Below are 24,166 nucleotides of genomic sequence, written 5' to 3'. Positions count from 1 at the left end.
GAAATAATATGAGATGAGATGTTTGGGTTTTGGCGTGTTTGGGAATGGAGGAGACAAAAACCGGCAAAGGAGGAGAGCAGTGGTAGTGGCAAAGAACACAAAAACACTACCACTCCATACTTTTTCCCCCATCACTTTTCTCCAAAACCCTAATGGTCGATTCCCGATACCTTAGCTTGGCTCTGTAATTTTCTTCTGCCTCTCTCTCTTTCTCTCTCTGTCCATTTATTTATGCATTATTCATCTTCTGCCCTTATATAATCTCTCTCTTTCTCTCTCAGTCCAAAAGTAGAGAGAGTTAAAAAGATAAATATATGGAAATGCACACATATATTGGCATACAGTATGCAAACATGGAGAACTGTAGACTGTGAAGGCGTGAGTTTATCTCCCCAACTTTTGTTATTAAAAGAGATGATGATAGTGATAGTGATAGTGCCAAATAATACGAATATTATTAATTTTGGTGGAAAATGGAAAGGGTTACTACCATTTTAATTTTCAATATATATATATATATATATATTTTTTTTAAAGTATATACATAAAGTAAAATTTGGAAAATGAAAAATCTGTCATGGGTGGTACTGTTTTTCTTTAAGAGCAAGTCACCTGCACTGTAAGAAAGTAAAAAGAGCTCACTTGACACCCTACCCAGCTTCTTAAAAGTAACATTTCATTCAACTATAGTACTACTGGTTACTATGTTTATATACTTTTTTCAATTAGAATCTCAGACAATATCCATGCACAAGTGCCATCGTGGTACATATATGTGCAAAATCTCAATGTTCAACAGAAAGTGAAGATATATGAGACAATTTTTTTGTCTTGGCATCTCCAAACTCAGTGTGTCAACAGTTTGTTTCTCATTCCAACATGCTAGCTACTTTAAAAAAAGCTACGTTCACGGCCAACACCCCATTTATTTTCAGTCCAAATTATTTGAGGGACACGGGTTTAATAAGCATTTCGTTCTTAGTTTGTAGTGTTTTATTTTTGTGCTGTAGGATTTTATTTTTATTTTTAAAAAACATGTAGAAAGAATGAGGAATAAAATGGTGTACGACATGAAAAATAAAAATAAAAAACTAAAAAACAATTTTAAGTTATTTTCAATTTCAGCATATATATAGTTTCTACATTTGTCTCTTTCTTTCCCATCATCTCCCATTATTCTTTCCCATCACTCTATTTTCTCATATACTTTTCTTTTATTTCGTAGAACAAAAATTCAAAACTAAAAACACAGTAATTACGAACTGACCTTATATGTTAATGTACCATATACGTATTGTTAGACGAAGTCAACACTTAGCTAATCTCTGTAAAACTTAGGAACTCAGGTGTTTCACTTTAATGCTAAGGGTTGACTTCGTCTAACACGTATCAATTTTTTGTACAAAACAATGAAGGGGCCAACCAGAACAATATTGGTGCAGCAGCAGTAACATAGTTTGATTGGATACCTCCCAAGACAGGAAGTTTAGATGGAGAGTAATTCAAACCATCCCATCAATCTTCAGACATGAAAGAAATTGACAAGAAAAAAAGATAAAAACACCCCGGATAGTAAAAAATAAGAGAGTTTTAACGAAAAACTCATGGTACTGTTCACTTTAATGAAAAATCAAATTTTTACACTAAAAAGTCAAACCTACAACTATTCACTTTACCCTTTATTTTGTCATTATCATTAAAACTCAAAGTTTTCAAGCCATTTTCATTAGTTTTTCTAAAAAACAAATCCATCATCGTGCTACTTCCCGAAGCTCCATGATCAATCAGGACCGATACTGAGATTTTGGAGACCCTGTGCAAGACTCAAACAGAGGCCTTTACAAGGTCAAAATTTTGGTTGCTATATTTTCCTCAAACGGAGGCCCTTACAAAGTCTAAATTTTGGTTGCTATATTTTCTATTATATTTTATACTTTTTTCTTGTGTATAAATTGATATAAACGCAAAAGAAAATAAATAAAAAAGAAGCATGGTTTGGTGGCTATGTATCTACTTTCTTTATGTTTTTGGGTTCGAAACTTCTTACTTTTTAAATACAAAAAGCATGGTGTGGTGGCTATGTATATATCATATGACTATATATATATCATAATCAGAACAACTCATACTCTTTATAATGAACTAGGTAAACAAATCACTGGTTATGATATTTGTAGAATCTTATAATGAACTGTTAGTTTTTTTTATTGCATTTTTTCTCACTCCCTGAACTGAGGATGATTTTAACCCCCACTCGGTTGATTGTCGTTAGATTAGTTAGAATTCGATATTCGTGTCTTAAATCAATTAAACCAAATTAATTTAACGGTAATCAATAGGGGATGGGCATCACCTGCTCACCTCCACTTTAGTGTTGTTAGCAAAGTTGTATTATATATGGATGACTAAATGGTCTTTAAATATGATGAAAATTAGATTATCCTTAAAAGCTAACCAAAAGAATAAACGAACGACATGTATTCGATTAAATGATGTCATATATGAAAAGGGGTTTTAAAGATTATATCTTCAAACTTTTAAGGATTTTAATTAATTATGATATTCCTAATCATAGATTTATCATCAAAAGTTCTCTTTTATAATGATAGAAATTAAACTATAAATATTAAAGAGAAAAGAAAAAATTAATTTAGTTCAAAAAAGGCCCAAAATGGTTCTACTAGGAGTTGAACCTTTGCAAACACAAATTTAAGTACCAGTGCTTGACAATTCCCCTAAGGCAACAATGTGAACTGTGTTCACACTTTTTTTATATGTAGTACATTATAAAGGTTATTAAAATTCAAGGGTCCCTAAAAATCGGGGACCCTGTGCGGTCGCATTCCTGGCACACCCTCAGGGCCGGCCCTGTGATCGATCCTTCCCGTTCACATAACCCCACGGCAAAGGACTGGCAAAAAAGGACCGGTAAAAAAAGTACTAGGTTTCCCTATAGCTCCACCTTTAATTTCTTATCAGGATTAAGAAACCCACTAGCACTGGATCCATGATCCTGAGATGACTAATCGATTGACAAAATTTGTGTGCTCGAAAACATGCATGCATGCATGGCTAGGCAAGCAGAGAGAGAGAGAGAGAGAGAGAGAGAGAGAGAGAGAGAGAGAGAGAGAGAGAGAGAGAGAGAGAGAGAGGCGTAGGAGTCCAAGCTAAATATATAGATCACTATTATTATATGTATGGTGCTTACTTTTGAACATGAACTTTGTTTTGGTGATTAATTGATGGTTCATCAGATACTTCTCTGAGACAAAGTTAAGTGCCTGCATGTGGGTTCGATTCGAATTACAGAAACTTCCCGTACCACTTTTAATCTTTGCCGTTTTGCCTTGTGATTTAACAAGATTAGTACAAAATGGATTTTGACTACCTATTAAGCCTATAATATGCTATTGCAAGTACATTCTTGTAGATACCCATTTTCCTTTTCATAATACAAATGGAATCGTAGTTTTAAATACACCACTTCAGGTTCAAAGTTAAATGCTCTAAACCATTTTAGTTATAAGTCTCTTACAATTTCTTAGTTTAGAAAGATAGTTATTATGGTGAATTAGCACCATAATATATCATTCGATTGCCTATTAATATGAACCAAATATTCAAATAAATATAAGGCAAAACAACATTTGCCTCCAATTAATATATAAGTCATGAATGGTCTATCCTAATTCAGGAGAGAGATTCTCTCATGTAAACAATAATTTTAGAGGCGTCATTGTCTCTAGTCCATGTAGTATTAAATCTTATGTATATCTATTGAATGGGATGTATGTCTATATATAGTAGTGGATGTAGTCCCTAGGAACGATTGTTGAATGACATATACTAAGGAGTTAAAAAGACAAAGGTGTTGGTCACGCATCGCATTGCCTTGCAAAATATGTGTATGCGAGACTAGGAACGCAGGAAAGACAAAGTAAAAATTTCCAAAACCTTCGTCTTGTCTGAAAAAGGAAACTGGGAAAAGCCAACAGTGCCTATCTCATCAGACTTCATAGCCGCCCCCATTGATTTGTCACAGGTCCCAGCTGAGTGATGAGCTCCCACCCTCCCCTCTTTCTCTCCCTCCCTCTAGTAGTAACTACTGTTCAAGTCCAGTCCAAGCTCCATCCTTTCAGTATTCAAGATTTGATTTTTGACTCACCGCACACATGGATCTCTATGCGTTACTATGTATGTTTAAATTTGAAATTTCTGATCAGTAAATTCTTATTTTGAGCGTGTGAAAACAGATAAGAGCATATCCAAAGCACTAGGCAAGGTAAATTGGATTTCCTACGCCACGTGAGTAAAACGTGACTTCTGTTAGTACCATATTATGTTGGGCCTCGTTACTTGGGTTTCCTAACATTGAGCTCATGATCTATGTAAAAGGGGAGGAGCCTTTAGTCTATAAAAGGGACTCCTCACCCTCACAATCCTCAAGCCTCACATCCCCAAACAGAGGCTCTCATATTCAGAGCAAAGCTCTCTCAAACTCTCTCTCTTTATCTGGGGGACTCCCCTCACACTTGTAATCCATACATACAGTTACAAAGAAATACAATCAACATCAGTGTAGACGTAGCCTAAACATTGGGGCGAACCACGATACATTTTGTGTTCTTTACTTTCTTGCAGATTCACGGTCGGATTTACGTTGTTCCAAGACCCCTCCGATTTTGTGCATCAACAACTTCAGGGGATTAGGCAAACGCCTAGGCAAAACTACCTAGGGGAGTTTCATGAGGCAAAATAGATTAAGAATTGTCTTATCTATTTTGCGTTTTCTTTTTAAGAGGTAGACATTTTAGGCAAATGAACTAGGCAAAATGTAACAGCACCAACAAAGTTCAATTATACCTCAAACAATTGTCTAGTCCCTTGGAGATGCTCTTAATACAAGTGATATAGGGCGTGGAAATTGAATACGAGATGGATGCATTTAACGACTTGAGCTACAAGTCAGTTACAAGTTTATATCAAACTTAATTTCAATGTTTATAACTTTATAATAAAACTTTTAACTAAGGTCATTTCAAAAGCTAAGACCCAAGTTATTGATTTAAACCAATAGACAAACTTGACCTTTAACCCAAAGTCAAATTTGAATCAATGTTTATAAATTTGGAGGTGTTTACAACACATGTTATGTTAATTTTGGGTTGATGAGATTCTTTTGTATTTGGGCAGCCCTTTTGTGGGGTTCCATTTATAAACTTGTGGCACACAACAATAGCTTAAGCCCAATGTTTTCCAAAAAAGTGATGGAAAGAAAAAAGTTGTCACTTTTTTATCTTCTGCTGATTTGATTTAAAGATTTGATGTCCACAAAATTCAGAATCCTTCACGTTGATCACATGGCAATGAGGTTATGCATCACTTCTTGCAACTTTAATGTTATGGCAAGTTTAGTTAAAGATTGGATATTGAATTATATTAGTTATTGACTTCATGTGTTAACTAAAAAATGGGTATTGAATTTATTTTAGTTACTAGCACTGTCTGTGTATAATATGACATACGAATCAAACAAAGTGAGGGTTCTCCAGAAAAATCCGTAATACCATACCTGAAATATTATGAAATATAGCTCATACCCATTACTTCTTTTCCTTCCTTTAGTTTAGGATTCTTCCTGTTTTAAGTAAGTAAACACATCAAGAATCAAAGTTTAGAGAGAAAAAAATTACTCACCCAACTATCCATGTCGGGACTAGAGAGCCATATCAATTGGGCTAAAGCAATTTTTAATCAAGATTTCTCATTTTCCGTTATTTTGGCAAAAAAAATTTTACGAAGTTGACGAGTAGTAATATTCGATTTTAGTTTATGATAACCAACCATAGTAGTAATCTTGCCTACTTCGTCCCTAAAAAATTATAGAAAATTAAAAATTGAAACAAATTGACAAAAAATACCCAACACGATCCTCTCCGGATCCTTTTGGTGAGGATCCTAAGAATTCGTAAATTGTATCCGTTTATCGTACATCGTGCGATCAAATTTTGTCAAGTACTGTTTGTGCTTAATTTTAAATAAAAATATTTAAAATAATTTATAACCGCATGATGTACGATTAGTAAACAAGATTGATGAATTCTCAGAATTTTTACAAAAAGGATGCGGCGAGAATCTGAATTATCTCAAGCACCAACCAAGGAACTATTGCTACATTTATTTATTTTTTGGTCCAAGTGTGTTGGGCCTATTTGTGAGGAGCTATTTTTATCCCAGCCCAAGCAATATTAAGCCGCCTGTAGAATCTGAGCGCACAGCTCCATGGAATCCCCCACCGCCCATCCAGAATCTCGATCCGTCTGAACACAATCCGAACGTGTCAAAATCCCATTGGTCCCGCAACTAGCACGCCCTGACAGAAGCGCGTGAAGGCAGTATTGATGAAACCTATCGTAAACTGAGGGCGGTGCGGATGAGGATGAGAAGCCGTTGGCCCTCAGAGGACGCGAAAGGCCACATCCATGGATGCCTAATCACACGCGTCGTGGGAGCGCGTGTGAAAGCACGCTCTCCCTTTCCCTCACGTCACGAATTTGAAGATTCCCTTTGGTATCGCAAAAGCCCGGGGTATATTCGGAAGAGCAAGAAAATATATTCCTAAATAAAAGACGGAACTTGGCTACTGAAAAATCAATCTCTGCTGATGACCAATCACAGTTGAATAAATATCCAAATTATTAATTTTTTAATTATAACTTGAACACGTATTCAACTGTGATTAGTAATCAGCAACCGTATCAACAAGGGTTGCTGTTGATTTTTTCAGCAGCAAGTTCCATCCCCAAATAAATATCTAGAATATTCATCAATTACCGAGCGGATAAAGCGGTACAATGCCAATAGTCCAAAAATAAAATTAGATATAGACAAAATTAAAATAAATTGCTTGAATTTTCTTTTGTTCTTATCTAAAAGGATATCGACGAATATACTTTTACAGTAAATTGTTAATGCACCCGCAACAAGGACATCGAGGAATATTACGTTCGAATTTGATGGTTTGTATGTGTGAATTGGAAACTCAAACACTCAAAACTCAAATTTAATTTTAGAAATATTATATTCACACATCGTAAATTACTTCTTTCACATATTTTTAATTTTTTAAATATTTTTCTATTAAGTGTTAATGATATGTAAAAAATATTAAAAATATGTGGGAGAAGTAATTTGAAATGTGTGTGAATATAATCTCTTTGATTTTATTGTTGAAGTGACGTAAATTCCATTGTAGTCTCAAATTCTTTTTCATTTAAGTTTTGAGCTTCATAGTTTATTGGAGAGGAAAGTATTATACTTTGTCGACGTTTTAGTATGAATTTTGGAAGTAGTGAGATGATCCCTAAAACCAATTAATCGTCACAAGCGTGTAAGTCGATAACAAAATTTTTTCAGATCAAACTGCGAGTGTCGGTCTCGCTAGACAAATAGTCATGTATTTCTAAATTTGAAAACTTAAACAAGACAAATAAAAAGAGAAATGTTATTGGCACTCTAAAAATCTCATTATATACTCCTCACAAGTGTATTTTTCTTTCCTAATATAGAAAGTTTTGAGTGTAGAATGAAATTTTTGAAGTGCTAATAACAATTCCTAATTTGATTGGATTAACCGTCTCTGTAGTAATAAAGTAGTCATAAGATAGCAGAGTGCTAAAGTCTGTTAGCATTTAAACCCAAAATTGAAGATTATGTAACCTTCCATTAGTTATTAGCACATGCGTCTCACATGTGAGGCTAAAAAGATAACGTTAGCCTCACATATAAACTTCACTTGCTAACAATTAACGGAGAGTTCTGTTTTAGCTTTAGATTTATGACTCACATGCTAACAATTAAAAGAGTAGACAGAATTTTTCAATTTTGAACTTAAATCCTAATGTTCAGAAGATTAAATTCTAATTTTTTAAAATATATGGTCTGTCTTCCGACCATCGCATCACCACGCGGGACAATAATCCTTTAGACCTAAAAATAAAGTAGGTGTGAGAGGTGATGACGTCATCGCCTACCTATAGGATAAAGAAAGGAGAATCAGAACACATATACCGTGGAATATTCAACCCTCTACTTTCTTTCCAAACAAAACTATTTAGGAAATAAAATTCCCCGAAACCACAGATTCGTGTTTGTACGCGACGCCACGACCTCGACCGCTCTCTTTCCTTCTCTTTCTTTCTCTGAAAACCCTTAAAAAATTCAAATTTTTTTTTTTTTCTGGGTTTCTAATTCTAATTTTATCTCTCCAGAAAGAAACTCGATTTTGTTGTTTTCTTTTAAATAAATTATTTGTTTTTGTTGGGTTTTGGTGTGCAAAGATTATTCCGTTTTCTGATTCTGTTTAGATCCCATATGCGTCTTTGAGAAGACGCTTTCACCTTCTCCAATTCTCCTTGTTCGTTTCTATCTATGCTCTGGACACCCACAACACACACACCTGCTCCCTTATAATCCCACTCATCCCACATTCTCACGCCCCAGTTTTGATTCCACCCAAAAACCAAGATAAGGACAGAGGATCTGGAAAACCCAGAACCCCAGAAGATAAAAGGAAAAAGAAATAGGAAAAAGCCAAAAGCTTTTCAGCTATGGAGTCCACAGAGGAAATGCAGACTTCTGCAAAGTTGGGTTTCCGTGAGTATGTCAAGGCTTTGGAGGAGGAGAGGAATAAGATTCAAGTTTTCCAGAGGGAGCTCCCTCTCTGCTTGGAGCTTGTCACCCAAGGTACTACGGAGAACACAGACCCTTTTCAAATTTCAGCTTAATTTTTGTGTTCTGAGTCGGAAACTTCGTTTCTTTTGCTTGAATTGTTCTGGTTTTTGTTTTCTGAATTGGATTTTTCTTTTGGGTAGCTATTGAGAGGTGCAGGCAGCAGATTTCAGATACAACCGCAGATTACCTGCATGGACAATCTGAGTGTTCTGAGCAGACTTCAAGTGAGGGGCATGTTTTTGAGGAATTCATTCCATTAAAACGGATTTCATCTTCAGACAGTGATGAGGATGAAGTTCAAGAGTCTCAGGAGGCTAAGGACACTGAGAAGGATGATAAGAAAAAACCAGACTGGCTTAGATCTGTACAGCTGTGGAATACAACCCCAGATGCACCACTCAAAGAGGTATAAAAAAAGACTCCACCTTCATCAATTTTATTGAATTTTGTGACTGCCCTTTTATTTGGTTGCTTATAAAATTTGAGGTGGAGGAGTGGAAAGTATTGATTTTTGGGTGTTTGGTAATTGCAGGAATTGCCTAGAAAGGCTTTAGTAATGGAGGTGAAGAGAAATGGGGGTGCTTTTCAGCCTTTCCAAAGGGAAAAAAGCATTGGAAAGACAAATGGACCGGTGGCTAAAGAACCTTCTTCGGCTCCGGCTACTAGTTCCACCACGGACACCGCGAGTGGAGGCAGTGGTGGGAGCAACAAGAAAGAAGAGAAAGATGGACAAGGTCAGAGGAAACAAAGGCGAAACTGGTCACCGGAGTTGCACCGCCGGTTCTTGCATGCTCTTCAACAGCTTGGTGGTTCACATGGTATGCAGTTGAGATTAATTTAGTGGGATATGTTATTTTATATGATTGGATGAATATCTGATTGGATTGGGATGTATTGGATGTGTGTTTAATGCGTTATGTGATTGGTTTTTTTTCTTGCAGCTGCTACACCAAAACAAATTAGAGAGTTAATGAAGGTTGATGGGCTTACTAATGATGAAGTCAAAAGCCATTTGCAGGTTTGTATATGTGATTATCCATCTGTTTTTAATCATAATTTGGTTGGTGTGAATAAAATTTTACACATACATGACAGAAATTGGAAATCATTTTGCATGCTGTTAGTGATGAATTTTAATTAGGTGCCTCTCTATGTGCAAGCAGGCGTGGATGTCCTTAAAAAATAGTGACATAAGAAGCATGCGTTATCTTGAAGAATCATTAACAAATTGTGAATTTTCATTTAGCCGATTCGTCAGAGTCTAATTTCGATCATGTTTTGTTGTTCGCAGAAATATCGTTTACATACTCGAAGACCAACTCCAACAATGCACGGCAACAGTAACAGCGGCGCACCAGCACCGCAATTTGTGGTTGTGGGAGGCATTTGGGTGCCACCCCAGGAGTACGCAGCAATGGCAGCAACCACTGCTTCTGGGGAGGCAGCCAATGGAATATATGCACCCTTGGCTTCAACTCCTCCTGCTGTCACACAGGTCTCACCACCAATTCAAAGACCGCGGCCAAAGCAACCCAAACCCTTTCATTCGGACGAAAGGGTCAGCCACAGCGAAGGCCGCGGTCACTCCAATTCGACTGCTACGTCATCCTCCACTCACACCCCTGCTTCCCCTGTGGTTTAGATTCGTTAGAATGTGAGAATGGTGTAAAAATTTTGTAACCAGCCTTGTAGAGTCGTTTCTGATTTACCACACCAATTATTCTGACTTTTTCTTTTTATCCTTTTGTTTTTCCCTCCTGTTGTTTCATGAAAGTTTGAATATGTAGAGGTGTTGGATGTGGGACAATGACAGTGAAAGTTCTTGAAGTTGAATAAATTAATATTACATAAGTTGGAAGCAAACCAAATAAAAAAATTCAGAGGCTCGTTCACGCCAATCACAACATTCTGTTATATTGTTTGTTATATGTGTATGTAGATATGTGTAGCCTGGCTTTTGAATGGTAGGTTTCTTAGCTGACAGTGAATATGGAAGTCTAACGATACGTACGACTTTGGCTGGTTTGAGTTATCTGGATGCGAGGAGAATATATATATATATATATATATATATATATATATATATATATATATATATATATATATATATATATATACACACACATATTGGTGACATATGTTGATGTACAAAATACATAGTTTATCTCGACATGATTTAAAAACTCTTGGGCATCATTTCCTTTACCGGCAAATTTTGTTTACATGGCCTCTTAAAAATTGATTTCACAGTTAGATTTCATCACGTAACGATAACGCATTTTACGAACCAAATAGATTGTTAACGTGATAATTAAACCAAACGAATCATTAACGTGATAATTACTTCATCGTACAAGTGACTAATATTCCACATCTGAATTTGTCCAACTGGTCAGACACTAAAACAAGGTTTGGTGAGAAGGATTGGTCTATTCATAGGTATATTACTTGAGGAAGGAGTTGTAGCTTTATTGACAACTTTACTTCAAAGAGGAAGGGGAATAATATTCTTCTTTACTTCAAAGTCTTCCAAAAAAATATAAAAGTGGGAACAAAATATTAATCTTGACCCATGAGAAATCTTCCTACCCAAGAAAATAAGCAAAATCACAGATGTTTTCTTTTTGTAATTCACAGATGTTGATCTGCTCAAATCTTTTCTGTTTGGCCATTGTTGCCCCCAAATTAAACATCGAAAATGTGGTTGCGTCGAGACTAAACCTCATGCGATTATTCCTTGTTCTTTAGCTCCAAAGAAGAAAGATAATGAGAAAACTTAATGGTTTGATGGATGGAATTTCATACCCGTATTCTGCGTGGCACATCTTGCATTCGATTTCTAACACTGGTGAATCACACGATGGTGGTCATGGAATATTGAAATTTCTCTATGAATCTTTCCGATCCCTCGAAATGGTAGATTGTTGTGGCGAAACAACCCGCTAGTCCCTTTAAAAAAAATAAAAAATAGTTTGGTAGATGTACATAAAAAACATGTGCGTACATATGTATAGTGTTTTCCAATAAATCCACCACGTATCAAGTTGAGTTTATGGATTAGGGTTTGGGTGATTTTTTTGGACGGAAAATTATTGTGAAATACTGACATATCAACACGTCGTGTGTGTGTGTATATATCAGGGTATAAAAAATCGATAATATCGGCGATATTTCGCCGATATTATCGTTTTTTCGGAGTCCGATATTTACACACACATCCAATAGGTTTTCGTCAAAAAATCGAGATAATATCGCGATATTAGCGATAATAGCGATATTATCGCGACATTGTTTGAAAGTCGACGCCGACGCCGATCGAGTAGACGGCGACGCCGACGGAGGAGAGGTAGAGGTCGCGGGACTCACTATCCGAACCAAACAATTCACCAGCCCTATAATTCATCGCTGAACCCAAAACCCCCAACTTTTCCAATCCAATCAAGTTGAGCCACAAAGTCGGATCCGCCAGAGTCCCCTAACAGACCAATCTCTCAGCCTGCTTCACATTCACCCCTGCAATCCTCGCTTCTCTGAAGGGTTTCAAGCACTTCTCCTTCGCGAACCTGCCGCACTTCTCTTTCGCCGCCGTCAAACACCCCTCCATTTCTCTCTCCTCGCACTGTTCCCTCTGCTTCAAGTCATTCAAGTCTGTGACTTTCTGGCCAATCAGAGCTCGCCACCACAGGGCTTACACTTTTCCGATGCGCTAATGGCTCACGCGATCCTGGCACCGGCCTCGCACTGCTCGACGATCTTGGACTCGCAGGCTCTGTACGCATTTGCCCAAGCTTTTGGGTCGTGAAACACCAGGACGTAGAGGTCGCGGGAGGGGTAGAGGTCGCGGGATGAGGAGAGGGAGACGCGGACGAGGAGGATCGCGCCGATGGATCGAGAGATGATGTCTCTGTGTGTGTGTGGGAGAACTAGAGAAGGGAGAATGGAATAGAGAAGGGAGAATGGAATTGAGAAGACTCAGAAGAGAGAAGGAAGGATCGAGAGATTGAGCTCAATCTCTGTGTGCGTGTGTGGTGTGGGGGGTCTCGAATTTCGATCTCTGTGTGTGTGGTGGCGTGTGAGAAAAAAAAAGAATCCAATGATCCAAATAATTCAAAACCTGTCTCTAGCTCTTTGATCCAATGATCCAAATAATTCAAAACCTGTCTCTAGCTCTTTGATCCAATGATCCAAATATTGTACTAAAGTATAAAGTGTAAAATATTGTACTAAAGTGTAAAATATATAAAGTGTAAAATATTGTACTAATTCATTATATATAAATGATTATGGTGTGTTTAGACTTCTTTCATTAATTACTACATATTTTCTTCACTCACAATGTTTGTCAGCTCGCTATATAATCAACTTGATAATGTTAAATCCATCATGCAATGCATTTCTTTCCAAATTTTTGTGATAAACTAATAGATAATTGACTAAATAAACATCCTACAAAGTTTCAATAAAAATTTCCAAGTTTTTCTTACAATTTCCGTGGTTTCCATGTAATTTTTATCGATATCGATATTATCCCGATATTTCCATCGATATTTCCGTGTTTTCGGACTACCGATATTTCCGATATTACCGATATTTTCTTCCTTGGTATATATATACTGATCATTTGAAGCGAAATTGTAACGTGTATTTTAAGAAGATTTTTTTTTTTTTTTTTTTGTTGCAAATACTTAAGAAGATGAACAATAATGCAAATCTCTAAAATCAAGCCCTTAGTATTTGTCCTATACTTTGTACTCGTTTGTAGAGATCACCAAACCTTTAAACAAAACTACAAATTAAGCGTGATAATCATGACACGTAAATCAACTTTTACCCGTCATTATTCGGCAATAAACACCAATTTAGATTAGCTTAACGACAAAATAATTGCTCACAATGTTCACATCCGCGATATATGAGACATAAGCCTTTCAACATCTTGATTGTTTTTTTTTTATATATAAAAATGAGATTATCTGGTGATGAAGCCACGACAATCCACCGTAGACTTTCAACATCTTGAGCAACCTCTAAGATTTCATGTATAGAAAACAAAGTGAGATTATCGTAAACAATATTTGGAATTATTGAATGCCTGCATGGCAAATTGGTATTGGTGGTGATTATTTTTCTAATGAAAACTAACGAAAAAGAACTTTAAGTTTTAACAATACGGATATAATAAATAGTAAAGTGAATAATATAATGATTGACTTTTTAATGTAGAAATATGATTTTTCGTTAAATTAAACAGTACATGAAATTTTTCGTTAAAATTCTCTATTTTCTAATTAATACGTGGTGGCTTTAGGAATGCATGTCCAACTAGGTCAACACAAGAAACCCGACAAGGTGTGGTTGGAGCTAATTTTTTAACTTATCACATTGCCATTCAATTTTTTTTTTAATATAATAAAACAAAATAAATATGTAATACCACTATGGTTTGGTCCACATCCGAATATTCCATCGTATTCCGGACAATTAGGCACCATAATTTTAACTTAATTAGTTTTAAATATTTTATAGAATATGATATGTGCTAGTATATTCTCCACTTTTATAACTTATCTTTCTGGAGAAGGGCCAATCAGGAGGGTATTCTGATCCTCAGAATCTTGCCTTGTCGAAGATTCCATCACATGAATTAGGAAATAGATTAGATCGGATTAGATTAGGTCAGATTAGATTAAGAGAATCTAATTGGTTCATGCGGGCCCTTATATTTTTAATAACATAACTAGCATAACAATAAAGAAAAACTAATAAAAATGACTTGAAAACTTTAAGTTTTAACGATAATGACAAAATAAATGGTAAAGTGAATAGTACTAGGATTGACTTTTTAGTACCGGGAGCTTTTCGTTAAAGTTTCCTTAGCTCACAGATGGGAAGTATATGCAGTTTGATGCGGGATAGTAAATATTATAATGAGTCTGTGTAAATGTCTGGGGTTTTTTTTATCAGAATTGATGAAGCTTCAACATGATATGCGTTATATTTTTCTTTTTTGCTCAAGGTCGTATATTATTTTTGGATTCAAAGGAGTTCTACAAGCTGGGCATGGAATATAGATGCTTGGAAGTGGAAGGTGAGGTTGTGATAAGTCAAAGGAAAAGTCTAGAGAGATGAGAGATTTTTTAATGTGTTGAGAACACGAAGTAGGACATCACATGTTAATATATAATTGGTGAAAAACTTTTTTTTTTTATCAAATGTTCGTCTAGTTGTATATCTACATGCAGTGTATCACTCTATGTTCTAGACATATACTCGAGAGGGAGTTAGATTCAAGAGAAGTGTCCCTTCAGGGGAATCTAAGGCCAAGTGCCTCTTGCTTGTATATTAAATTAAATGGTAAGAGTTAAGGAATCAAGGCTAAAGTCATTTTTTGGTTCATTTGATGATATATGTAATGAGGACATTGAGCATATTCTGCTTACCTTATAAAATATGCTCCATATTAACCCGACTTTTGTCCATTCCCATACCCAAGGCATGCACAATTGTTAATTGGGTGAATTCCTCATATGTTATTGCGTGCATGAATCATGCAGAAAACTCTCTCTCTCTCTCTCTCTCTCTCAGTTGGACGGTGGATGCTGGAGAGTGAGAGATCAAATGTTAATCCTACATTATCACTGCAAACTTTGTTTTTTTTTTCTTTCGAAGTTGTCCTGCTTGAATAGATTGGTGAATTCCAACTTCCTAACACATTTCAAATGGAAACAGAAAGAATTGATATATGCTAGGTGTCAACATTTGATAATATAGTCGCATGAATATTACATGGCATGCATGCATACATTTTCCATTTAATATCGACTCCAGCGAACATTATTATTCGACTCCCTCTCCCCCCAATGTGAAAAACTCTACGACATGAATATGCTGTTACTTTGATGTGCCTCTTGCCAATATTATGGAGTCATATGTAAGTTTTGCAGTATACATATGACATGTACATTATCCTCTCTCAATAGGTAGGTATACACATACATTTTCCATTTGATATCGACTCCAGTACATTATTATCCAACTCCCCCCTGCCCCAATGTGAAAAACTTTACGACACAATATGCTGCTACTTTGATGTGCATTTTACCAACATTATAGAGTCGTATGTAAGTTTCGCAGTGTACATATACCATGTAAATTATCCTCTCTCAATAAGTAGGTATACGCATTAGTCTTTTGCTTCTGCACTAGATTTCAATTGTATATTTTTATATAAAAGGTATAATAATAACTTATCTTTCTGGTAAGCCTTGTGTTAAGCCCATTTTTCTATTAGCTGCCGCAGCCGCACAAACCCACCTGGCTTTTTAATTTTGCAATGTTCAGACATTCTTATTTTGTTTTTTTCGACTCTCCTTCTTATCATTCAATAATACACGATGACTTAACCACTAAATTTTTATGTTATCATTAAAAGATCATCGCAAAAGATGAACTAAATCTGAAATAGGTTGTTTAATATTTATTCAATAAACAGATGAATCATGTTTTTCTATTAAACACTTAAATCTTAACAATGCTAATTGAACTGTTAAACATTTTATATTTTGTTGATTTTTAGCAGAATTGATCTTTAAAGAGTGGCAAAAAAAGTTCTAATCATCAAATAACATTGCAGGATGAAAATGAAAACCAAAACCAAAAAGATAAAACAAGAAATTTGAGTCTGAAGGTTACTGACACTCCTCTTAAATAGTGGAGTGCAAGCAACCATAACACTCAAATTTTACCATTGCACACTTTCAATTAGGTGGCATACGGTTGCTACCCCTGCTCAATTGGTTGAATATCATCTCTCTTGGGTGCATACGGTGCAATATGTCTTCAGTTTACCATTGCACACTTTCAACTAAAATGAATGGTTGCCTAATTCTCTATAAATATCTAACTATTGCCGTCAGATTGTATAATTAGAAATTGTTCACAAAACAGTTCTTTTACTCTCTTTCTGTCCATCATAATTTATTTTTAATTAGTTCTAAGAGAATACTTCGAATTTTGCTATTCGTAGATTCTAAACTTTCTTGTATCTTAGAAGTAGTTCGTCAAGAATTCTTTAGCAAACTCATTAGATGGAGACAAATAATACCTTAAAAAAAACACGAATCGTACCTCTAAGTCATATTTCATATTATTGTTTTCCATATTTCTACAAGTACTGCAACAGTTTTCATATATAGATCTTTAACAGCTTAATTTGTCCTTTATTTGGTTACTTATAACATTACGTTCACCTAAATAATATTCCGTTCGATGTGAATCTTACAAATGAGGTGGCTGTCGAATCGTGTCAATCGGGGCACAAGTCCACATTGATCTGCTGGCTGGTTGGCTGATGTGGTTGCCAGCAACACCATGAAGGAATCAGAGACCTCTTTGGACTTTGGATTGTCAGGAGGTATACAATGCTTTAATCATATTATACAGTACGTAAACTAGGCTTGGTGCCACCCCATCCCATGCATTACATGAAGTTCTTTGGCAAATGCTTGAGGCCTCCATGCGCGTGGGTGTGATTCGTAATGCGAGTCGAACTCACAATATATCAACGGTTGATACTCACTCACACGTATAAATGACTGTATGTTAACGTTTTTCAATTTATTTATATGATGCAGGGATTATATATGAACTTGTAGGTCTTGTAAAAATGTGGATCTAACTTAGGTAGTAGCTACGATTGGAACAATGATCATCGACTTGCCCGCGACTGAGATGTTCATATATGTATATTGTAGTCCCCTTGTGGACACAAACAACTCGTCCAATTGCACTCAGTCTTTCCTGATGAAGGACGCCAACTCGTCCAAATGCATTATCTGTGTAGTATTTCTTGATAATTTTTTGGCTCAAAAGATCGAATATTGCAGTTGCAGTCTTAGTTCCTTTAGGCTGTCAAAGCTTTTTAAAAAATGGGGAAACAAAGATGAAAAAGAAAAGTGAAAAGCGACCAAACATAGCCGGCCAAGTTATTTGGTTATTCAATTAAATTAAATTAATGAGGTGAATAAACAAGAGCAAACTACCAAAAGCAAACAAACAGATTAGGTTTGCATACACTAATCTGTGTTGATATGTCGGTTAGGTAGATGACCACCTGCTTACTGGCAGATCACATTAGTTTGAACATTTACAGGAAATTTATTCCAAATAAACTATTATTTATACAAGTGTAAAATTCATGGAAACTGGGTCTGAAGTTATGGAATTTGACAAAGAGGTTTCAAGTGCGTCACACGCCGGCATCTACATTATGTAATTACTGCTGAAATTCAACAATTTATGTCATTTTCATCAAAGAAGACGGCGGCTCGACCTCGTGACTTCTTTTGGAGGTGGCGATGGGTTATGATCGGATTTACTTATTGTTATGTTTGGGTTGTGTTTAGAGCAATTGCACCCATTGTCAAAGGGCAAGGGCTTTTGAATTTGCCTTTTAACCTCAAAAAGGGCCTCCAGCAACCCAAAAATCAGAGGGCAAGTGATAGGCCAAGCTAAAGTCCAACCCAATGTCCGTGCAAGATATGCCCGACCTTCCGCCTACTAGCATGGCTGACGTCAGCCACAATTTTTTTTATTTTTATTTTTTTTGTGCTAAGCCACTTGGTGCAAAAAAAGTTTTAAAATTAAAAAAATAATAATATATATATATATATGAAAAATACAAAAAAATTAACCCGTCTGCTAAATATTAAATAACTTAATCATGCGTTAAAAAATTTAAAAAAAATACATAGTTGTGAATGGTAACCACCCTGACAATAGTAAAACTAGCAGGTTGCACAAAAGAAATGACTATTTATAGTGAGTGGTACCTTTAAAATTGGGCTGCCTTTGCCCAACGGGTGAAATTGCTCTCATGTCAACCCACAAACTTACCGACACAAGATAATACAAAAATGTAATGATCACCAACTCATATTACTTATCAAAACATGAAGAAAAAAAAACGTATGATTTATTAATTGTGTATATAAGATCCTTTATTTGTGTGAATTTTGAGTTGTGTAACATGTAATATCCCTTTGGCACACCTTACAATAATTTTTCTCAAGTGCACATCAAATGTACACATTTAAGTTACACATCTAAATAAAAGTTGTTAAATTCCTTTTAAGTACTTGTTTAGTACTGATGTGTTTTAAAAAAAAACGGGTATAAAAAAAAACTGGAAGCTTTTTTGTGTTTGGTAAACATTCAACTTCAGCTTTTTTCTACAGTTTTGTGTGGAAAAAAAAAACTAAAAGTTCAAAGCACCAAAAGCTAGCTTTGAAAAATCGACTTTTTTTGCTTCCACAGCTTATGCGCAAACCTAATTTGCAAGAGGCACTGAGCCCTTTAATGAAACTTTCAAAACCCCAAAATGACATTAAACAATTAAACAATTACACATAATACCAACAGGAAAACGTCATTGACTTCAATTGGAAGGTCGTTCTCGTCGATCCCGCCACAACGCCGTTCACTCCCAACTTCAACAATCACCGTTATTGACCTTGAATTCCATACCCAGGACGTTGTTTCTGTCTCTATCCTTCCTCCATCTCTTGTATGTCCTATCTCACTCCCATGCCTACAAAATCCAGTCGAGAAATCCACCATCTTTTTCAGCGAGGACCATAATCAATTTTGGCATCGCATATTTGCCCAAATTTCCCATATTGCACCGCTTATAGGCGACTAATCTTCGTATTTATGCAAATTAGGAGAGCCTAGATTGCCCACACGAACACCAAAACTTAGTTATTCCAAATACCCAAAATTAAATACAGGAAACTACTTCGTATGATCAAATTCACACCATACAATATCAAAAAGAAAAAATGATTAGTCCCAGAAGAAGAAAGAAACCAGCATCCTGAAGCGTTGAGCCTGCCCGATATATATAATGAACTCCTCGAGCAGCTAGACCATGTATGAACTACAAATCAGATGACATGTGAGAGAGATTAAGGAACGGAGCAGAAAATAAAAAAGAATAAGACAGAGCAAAAAAAAATTAAAAACTGAGAAAATTGGGGGTGTGGGGGAGACTTCTAGAGAGATGTTTTTTGTTTTTGGAAAGTTTGGTTCAGTAGTGGGGTAATGGGAGAGACTACTTGATGTAGTTGGAGAAAATTAAATTAATGGCACATCTAGTATTATACCTTTTTTGGTCATTTCACACAGTTACAACTGTTTTACATAGAAGTTTACCAAACACTATAATACTGTTTTTTTTTTCTTTTTCTATAAACACTTTTACAAAAAAAGTTTACCAAATATTTTGCTGCTTTATTTCACAGCTGCTTATTCTCACAGAATAGCAGAATCAGTTTTTTTTTTTAAAGCAAATACCAAACCAGCCCTAAGTTAAATAATTTAACGGCTTTTATTCAAATGTGTAACTTAAATTTGTACTTTTAATGTGAACTAAAGAAACCCTCCCTTCAATATTGAAAAAAAAACATTTACTAAACAAAATAGCTAATTGGTAAGCATGTTTGTCATTTTATTAAGTGGCATCCCTCTACTACTAGCTAAGTGGGCCTTATGAATATTTGGATTAAAATTATAGCCGTTGGGATGATGATGTTAGCCGACACATAGCTGACAGTGGGGCTCACCCCTGTCGGGAAAGCCTTGCAAGCCAACCGCATGGGGCGCGTTGGAGTATGGGTGGGCCAAAACTGGCCTAAGTGATAACGAGTCCACTTGCATGAGGGGGTATTTGGCCCATCTTTGGCATTTGACTTTTAGCCTAATGTTTTAGCATGGGTTATGTGGTGTTTAAGGGGGGGGGGGGGAGGGGGGAGAATAAATGGGGAAGGGTAAATCGTCAAAATGGTCCATGAGATTTACATAACTCATCACTTTGGTCCTTGAGATTCCAAATCAATAAAAGTGGTCCCTGAGATTGTCCACCATCCATCATTTTGGTCATTCCGTTAAAAACTCCGTTAAGTGTCCCAGAGCACTTGGCTGGAAGTTTGGGCAATTTTCAAAGCTTCGTAACGCAATCGTTTCTTAACCAAATTCGACACATAATATATCAAAATGAAGATAGGAAAGTGTAAAATAAGATTATACCTATTTTGAAGCCCAATGGTTGCTGGAGATTGCTGGAAAATAGCCTCAAAGTTGATTGGTCTGAATGAAAACTTGAAAACTCGTCGGAAACAGGGTAAACTTTAAACGTTCATAACTTCTTCAATACTCAACGAAATCAAGTGATTCAAAAATGAAAATCATACTTCTCGATGATACAAAGAGCATGTTACCTTTTTGAAGGCTAAATCACCGTTTTTTGGTCGGTAAATGGCTCAAAAGTGGTTATATTGGTATCGAGTTAGCCACTTTTGAGCCATTTTCCGGCCAAACCACGGTTATTTGGCATTCAAAAAAGGTACAATTCTCTTATTCTCGTCGAGAAGTATGATTTTTGTTTTTGAATCACTTGATTTCGTTGAGTATTGAAGAAGTTATGATCGTTTAAAGTTTATCCAGTTTCCGGCGATTTTTCAAGTTTTCACTCGGACCAGTCAACTTTGAGGCTATTTTCCAGCCATCTCGGTCAACCATTGGGCTTCGAAATAGGTATTCTACAATTTCCTATCTTCATTTTGATATATTATGGGTTGAATTTGGTTAAAAAACGATTGAGTTACAAAGCTTTGAAAAATTGTTCAAACTTTTGGCCAAGAGCTTCGGAACACTTAACAGAGTTTTTAACGAAATGACCAAAATGATGGATGGTGGACAATCTTAGGGACCACTTTTATCGATTTGGAATCTTAGGATCAAAGTGATACGTTACGCAAATCTCATGAACCATTTTGATGATTTACCAAACAAGGAAAGTTGACTTTTCACCCACCATTGGATTTGGTCTTAATAATGACTGTTTATTGAGGTTTTACCACCTTCCAACAAGAAAAACTAAAAAAAGGCGGTGGGCTCGGCCTTTAATTTTGCGCCACCGGAAGAACCCCCAAACCAGTCGCGGCAGCAGCTGGGTATTGACTCCCATTTAAAATACTGGTCTTCGTCGTCCAGAACGCTGCGTTTCGTGCACTTACCACCGTTTCCAAGCTTTGAACTCACACATTTCCGCCGCACAGCCAGCAAAAGCAGTTGAAATTTCTCCACGGTCCTTTCTAGCGGTACGATGGCGGAGAAGCAGCTGATCGTGGCCGTTGAAGGTACCGCCGCCATGGGGCCCTGCTGGGCAACCGTCGTCTCCGATTACCTTGATAAGATCATCAGGTAGGGAGTTTCTTAGCTGAATTTATTCTTTTGTTGATTTCTTTTTTAGATTTTTTTTGCATTGTGATTTTAGGGTTTTGGTGTTTGTTATCGGGCGAGAATTTTCTGTGGCTCGTTTATGTGATTAATTAACTTGTTTCGGCTGCGTTTGGTGGCTCCGAATCGAAATTTGATTGCAATTTCACTTTTCACTTTGAAATTGGTTATGCGGAGTAGTTGTTTGTTAGCTGGAAAAACTATACAGTTTTGGTTCAATTTTGAATCTTTCGTCAGCTACGAAAGAATCTGATAAAACTAGTTTAGTGTGTTGTAGAAATGTCCGATTTTTCTGTACCCTCGTACCGTGAAACCGTAGGCAGCCTTGCTATATTTCTACTACGTACAAAGTTTTATTTCATATAATCCTGATGGAAACTGGATTTTGATGGATTTATAAATAATTAGTTAGTCCTCATCAGTTTTGTTAGAAGCTATTCGCGGTGATGAGCTCCATCCGATGATTTGTTGCTTGTTGGCATGTGATGGAAAATAAGTCCTATAATTGGTTTTCCTCCGGTGGTCAAGCAAAGGAGAGAGTGGATAACTCCTTAGACATCTTGAAGCAGGGTATCATGCTCCAGCTTATTGGAGTGAGCATACTCTATACTATGATGTCTGAAGTGTATTTTTACACATTATTATTAATTATTTAAATTCTTAATATTATTTTTGTTATTGTAATACTATAATCAGTAACGTATAGGTTACGTGGTCGATGGTGGATGGTTAGTTTTTACCTTACAGAGTTTCATGCAGACGTGTCAATAACTAGAGAAAAACGTACATACGTGCTCATCAATGAGACTAATAGATATGCCCGAGGTCGTCAATGTGATCTTTAAAAGTGGATCCCCAATCCTATCACAGAGAAAACCCTAATGGCTGAGAAACTACTGATCATCGCTGTTGAAGGGACTGCAGCCATGGGTCCCTTCTGGGAACTCATTTTTAAAGATTATTTAGAGAAGATCGTAAGGTCCGCGATTAAGTTCTTAGTAATTTTTCTCTCTTTCTTCCTTTGTGCTGTGTTGTAGCTTCTGTTCTTTCTCCCTCCTTGTCTATGACCAGCTTTGATTTCACATGTTACTTTCTGGTTTCTACTTATGATGTAGGTTACAAGGTAAGTTCTCATGAATTTGTCCTGTTGAATCATATATTTCTCCTGGGGTTTAATTAACTCCCCAAAGTATAGTATAAAAGATGAGGTTTTATCATGATTTCCCATTTACAGTTTCATTTCATTGCACATGAAATTTTTATACAGCTGTCCTTGAGAATTCTAAAAGTTAATAAGTGCCTAGCTATAACAACTTCAGCAAAAGTTCATACTTGGAATATTAACAATCTTCATCAAATACATTCCTGTACATAGAACCAAATATGAAGTTTGTCATTGATTTTTCATTAACATGCATGGGATTTTATGCACCACTCTATAAATAAGTCACATCTGATTTATCTTTTTCCTGCAGGAGTTTCTGTGGAAACGAGCCAAGTGGGCAGGTATGTCCCTTTTCCATTACTTTAAGTTTATCATTATCTATCAGAAGTCATTTTGTCCGAACTGTTAATTGTTCATTACATATTTAAACATGTTTTCGTGTAGGTGGTTGTGCCTTCTTTGACTAGATGTTAATAGCATGCATGTAATAATTTGAGTACCATTTGTGTACACTACATCAACTATTTATCAAACCACAGACAACCATTCTTACGTTTCACTGGCAACAGCATTATTAGTTCCCTCTGTAAGACTTCTAGCTTGGTAGTCTTTTTCTTATTATGTAATTTGGCTTTTGAGATGCAGAAGCTGTCGACTTCTACTGTTGAGCTCTCCCTGGTCACGTTCAATACTCATGGATCTTATTGTGGTATGTAATTTTGTTCTTCTTATTCCTAGTTTTCGGATGTATGACTTGTGTTGTTAATTTATTATTGCAGTACGAGGTTGACTACAAATTCTTCAGGAATTTTACTTTTTATAGGGGAAGACTTGCTAGTCCTCCATCCTCCTACCAACAGGATTCAATCTTACACTAAGTCAAATAGTTCTTTGTAAACAGGGTTCAATCTTATACTAAGTCAAATAATTGTTTGAAAGTTAAGGTGGATGTTGTTCAAGGTTTGCAAATGA

The 24,166-nt window shown here is 36.1% G+C and overlaps 2 protein-coding genes across 7 annotated transcripts in view; both read left to right on the top strand.

Moving 5' to 3' along the window:
• Nucleotides 1-8,131: 8,131 nt before the first annotated feature.
• LOC126608936 (transcription factor HHO3-like) lies at nucleotides 8,132-10,637 on the top strand. The gene is made up of 5 exons (XM_050276948.1): nucleotides 8,132-8,745; nucleotides 8,874-9,139; nucleotides 9,266-9,551; nucleotides 9,675-9,751; nucleotides 10,025-10,637. The coding sequence occupies exons 1-5, from the start codon at nucleotides 8,610-8,612 to the stop codon at nucleotides 10,373-10,375; spliced, it is 1,116 nt and encodes a 371-aa protein (XP_050132905.1). The 5' UTR covers nucleotides 8,132-8,609; the 3' UTR covers nucleotides 10,376-10,637.
• Nucleotides 10,638-21,665: 11,028 nt separating this feature from the next.
• Nucleotides 21,666-24,166, top strand: part of LOC126608695 (mediator of RNA polymerase II transcription subunit 25) — a 41,190-nt gene continuing 38,689 nt past the window's right edge. For 3 of the 6 annotated variants that reach the window (XM_050276677.1, XM_050276671.1, XM_050276669.1), the window contains exons 1-3: nucleotides 21,668-21,993; nucleotides 23,505-23,535; nucleotides 23,840-23,903. In XM_050276677.1, coding sequence (XP_050132634.1) covers nucleotides 21,896-21,993; nucleotides 23,505-23,535; nucleotides 23,840-23,903 — 193 coding nt within the window. In that variant the 5' untranslated portion in view covers nucleotides 21,668-21,895. Of the gene's footprint in view, nucleotides 21,994-23,504; nucleotides 23,536-23,839; nucleotides 23,904-24,166 lie in introns of all 6 variants that reach the window. The other 3 variants (XM_050276672.1, XM_050276670.1, XM_050276674.1) reach the window with 3 other exon arrangements.

Source organism: Malus sylvestris, chromosome 16 (assembly GCF_916048215.2).
Source record: "Malus sylvestris chromosome 16, drMalSylv7.2, whole genome shotgun sequence".
Lineage (NCBI taxonomy): Eukaryota > Viridiplantae > Streptophyta > Magnoliopsida > Rosales > Rosaceae > Malus > Malus sylvestris.
The sequence above is the reverse complement of the archived record's forward strand: the minus strand, read 5'-3'. Positions and strand labels throughout refer to the sequence as shown.

Excerpts from the sequence above, each read along its gene's own strand:
- LOC126608936 (XM_050276948.1), top strand. The coding sequence starts at position 8,610 with ATGGAGTCCACAGAGGAAATGCAGACTTCTGCAAAGTTGGGTTTCCGT. Across the intron at positions 8,746-8,873 it reads CTTGGAGCTTGTCACCCAAG|CTATTGAGAGGTGCAGGCAG; the intron begins GTACTACGGAGA and ends TCTTTTGGGTAG. Across the intron at positions 9,752-10,024 it reads AAGTCAAAAGCCATTTGCAG|AAATATCGTTTACATACTCG; the intron begins GTTTGTATATGT and ends TGTTGTTCGCAG.